The sequence below is a fragment of the Triticum dicoccoides genome, chromosome 6B, assembly GCF_002162155.2.
Source record: "Triticum dicoccoides isolate Atlit2015 ecotype Zavitan chromosome 6B, WEW_v2.0, whole genome shotgun sequence".
NCBI classification, from domain to species: domain Eukaryota; kingdom Viridiplantae; phylum Streptophyta; class Magnoliopsida; order Poales; family Poaceae; genus Triticum; species Triticum dicoccoides.
Genome location: NC_041391.1, coordinates 515,213,936 through 515,217,520, shown reverse-complemented (window position 1 = coordinate 515,217,520; position 3,585 = coordinate 515,213,936). Strand labels below are relative to the sequence as shown.

The window sequence follows — 3,585 nt, the reverse complement described above, 5'->3', positions numbered from 1 at the left end:
CAAAACCCAACCCCTCCCCTCTTCCCCTCTGGGCGTGTCACCGGACGGAGCAGGGATGCTAGGTACTCCCTCCGTCCCATAATATTAGAATGTTTTTGACACTAGTGTAGTGTCAAAATTGTTCTTATATTATGCGACCAATGGAGTAGCTTTTATACAAAGTACATCTAGGTTTAGGTTTGCCTCGGTACGGCCATAATGCCGCTATAGAACTTCATCCCAATTCTTGCTAGCGGCATCGGGTGGCTGCTTGGCTCCTTCTTCTACTTTTGTCCATGAGTGAAAAAGATGGGTGAAATCGTAGCAAGCATATAGAAGAGTCGCGGCTAATACGAGTCTTTGGATCTTCATCCTATGGTCCGGAAATCTGACCGTTTGCAAGTAGGCAGACAACAACTGATAAATTCACCCGCAAAAACTGATAAATTGACCGCTCTAATAAAGAAATAACGAGGATTTATGGACGCATCTCCTTGGAATTATTTCAAGTCCAAGTACATTGGCACCACTGCCAAGTGCCAACCGAACGGTGGGCCGTGCAGAACCAGCTCGATGAATCTGACGGCACTTGCATAGTGACAGGTCCAAAACATTATTTCTTGTCTCCGCTAACATCGTTATTGCAGGTACGGTTCAATTGACCCGCTTAAAATTTTAAGATGCGTTTGTATTTGTATTTGTACACAAACAAAAAGAAGACAGTTTGGTCATTGTACTCCGAAATGTAAGTAGGAGTATAAAACATCTGCACTACTTCTTCCTCGTCTGCTTGTCCAATTAACAAACTTATTTCTTTTCTATCAAGTAATGAACAGAGGTGCCCTCTATTGTTTAGTTAATGTACAAGCACTAGCGTGTTATTGAACTGTTATGTCCCCGTCAGGGATTGTATATTTGTGGTGGATGAACACGAACCATCTGAGTGGCGATCATCGATTTCTTTGTTTATCGGGAAATTACTACCAAAGCATAATTAACTAACACTAGAACTTGAAAAGAGTTCAGTGTGAGTTCCCACGAAATGTAATTCAGTTTTGGGAGGAAATGGCCGTACCTTCTGCAGGATCTTGAGCTCCTCGCAGGCATCCCACTTCATCTTCTTCACGGCGAAGACCTCGCCGCCGATGTTGGCCTTATACACGCTGCCCTGGATGAGGTGCGCGTCGTCGAAACCATCTGTGCCACGCTCCAGCTCCTCCCCCTTGAACACCCTGTACTTGTCCAGCCACTCGGATATGTCACTCACTAGGAATCTCTCCCCTCCCACGCCGCCGGAGCCGGACGCGCTCTTGCCAGACCTGCCGCCCTCGCCGCCGTCGCCGCTCGCCACCGCGTCCCCTCGCCGCCCCTTCGCCTTGAGCCGCCTCCACAGGCAGCCCAGCAGCAGCAGCTGCAGCAGCCAAAGCCCACCGACCACGCCCAACCCGACGGCCAGCCCGGTGACCACCCCGTCTCGGTTGTCGGCCACGTCGCTCGGACCGGGCGTGGCGGTAGGCGGCGGGGACGGCGGTGTGGCCGACTCGTCGTTGCGGGTCACGATTGGCGGCAGCCACTGCGGCACCTGCCGACGGAGCGGCACTAGTATCTCGGAGAACAGCTGCGTGCCCCGCTCGGGCCCGTTCAGGGAGACGAGGGACTGCGCGTCGACGGCGAAGGCGGCGGCGATGGAGGCGTAGGTGTCGCCCTGTTGCATCACGTAGGTGACGAGCCCGGTGGCGTTTTGGGCGGCGGTGGGGCACTGGCAGAAGATGGGGAACGTGACCATGTCGCCGACCTCGAGCTTGGTAGGCACCACCGTGGGGTTGACGCGCTCCACGGCCTGGTACTGCGTGAGGTTCTGCAGCTTGGTGACGGAGACGATCCAGAAGGTGTCGCCGGAGCTGATCTGGTACTGCGTGGGGGCGTAGGCGTTGGGCGACCCGGAGGGGCAGCCGCACTGGAGCGGCACGAGCAGCGGCTGCCCCGCGGCCGGCGCCGCCGAGGTGGACAGGTTGTTGGCGTGCGCGAGCATGAAGCGGCTGACGGCGAAGAGGTCGCCCACCGCCGAGAGGTCGAGCGGCACCCCCGCGAAGCCCGCCCGGTACAGCGCGTAGGCCTGGCACGGGTAGGTGCCGTTCGCGGAGCAGTTGAATCCCTCCACGCTGGCAGGCGCCGGCGTGGCGCTCGCGTTCTGGGACCGCGCCGGGGCGGGGAGCGCGAACAGGCAGAGCAGCGTGGCCAGCAGCCGCCGCCGCGTCAGGGGCATCATGGCTTGCGCTGCGGACCGCGAGGGGAATGGACGGGGTTTGGGGTGGTGGTGGTGGCTCGCGGGTGGCAGCTCAGGAGTGACATATGGGGGAGGACGATGGTGTTGAGCTGCTGCTCCGGCGGCCGTTGTCGTGAGCGGCGGATGCGTCGGGTGTGGGTGCGGTTGCGGCCGCCTGCCTGCGCTCGTCGGGTTCCGGGGCATCTTTTTCCAGCCGGTGTTTCGACTCTTGACTCGTGCGGGGCGTGTCCGATATGACGCCTTCGCGTTCTCGTGTGGATCCGACGGGGTTCCTCCACTCCGGTCGCCGTCACGGTCAGATGAGGTTTGCTTTTCCAAATTGCGCTTCGACTAGCAACAAGATTTGTCCGCCGGACCCGGTCGATGGCTGTACGGGGTCGGGGTGAGGAAGAAACGTGCTTGGACTTTGGAGATGCGGCAGTACGTGTCGCGCTCTGTCAGTTGTTAAAGAAGGGGCCGCTGCCCGACGATCAAAATTCCGACGGTACGAAGCACTCCATAATCTTCAACCTTAACCCGTAAATTTTCTTCCGCATCTGTCCATGAACAAGAGGATCAGTTCACAGACACAGATGCGGAAGGCCACCGCTATTCTACCATAGCCATATATATTTTAACCCGTATTTTAACTAACCAGACGAAGTATATGAAAATCGGCCGATATTCATTAAAATTCGGATAGAAAATAGCATAAATCATCCATGCATATAATACAACAAGGTCTCAAATTCAACTAGATCCCGAATGTCCAACAAGTTCTTCATGAGCAGATCATGTTGTCTCACACATACTCCCGCTTCGACTTCATCTAACAGTGTGTGCACGTAAATGGCCGTCCCTCTGTCAGATGGTATACCACAACAGCGCATGCGGGCTACATATAAATGTATAGACCAACATTGAGTGAATGAATCAATCAACAAGTTGAGCAAGAGGAAATAAAACTTACGACCCCGTCCTCTGCCGCGTGCAATGATCACCTTGCCTCGAGCTGATGAACCACTTCGCAAAACTTGGTGGCGCTAATCTAAATAGCGTGACAGCGATACGACAACCACCTCATGTTGCGTGATTGAATTGTGTACATGTCGTAGGGCGCAATGTGCTTTCATGCGTGAAACATTTCAGGCACTTGCTCCCAAAAGGGCTCCCCTCTGCTCCTACTACGAAATCCATGGATACGGTCAGCCCCGCATAGCACAACAACTCATCCTCCATGTTCGAGTAGCTCACCATCCTTCTTACTCTAAAAAAACGCATATCATTTGGAAATAAGCTCAATGGTATTTGACCGAATACCTGCCAGACGTGGTGTCCAC

General features: G+C 54.7%; 1 protein-coding gene across 2 annotated transcripts in view; it reads right to left on the bottom strand.

The window, feature by feature from the left end:
* LOC119323553 (serine/threonine receptor-like kinase NFP) overlaps window positions 1-2,609 on the bottom strand; it is a 15,556-nt gene extending 12,947 nt beyond the window's left edge. For both annotated transcript variants that reach the window (XR_005156396.1, XM_037597239.1), the window contains exon 1: window positions 1,055-2,609. Coding sequence is in view for 1 of the 2 variants with exons in the window: in XM_037597239.1 (XP_037453136.1) it covers window positions 1,055-2,449 (1,395 nt within the window). In the remaining variant the exon portion in view is untranslated. The remainder of the gene's footprint in view (window positions 1-1,054) is intronic.
* Between the last annotated feature and the right edge of the window lie 976 nt (window positions 2,610-3,585).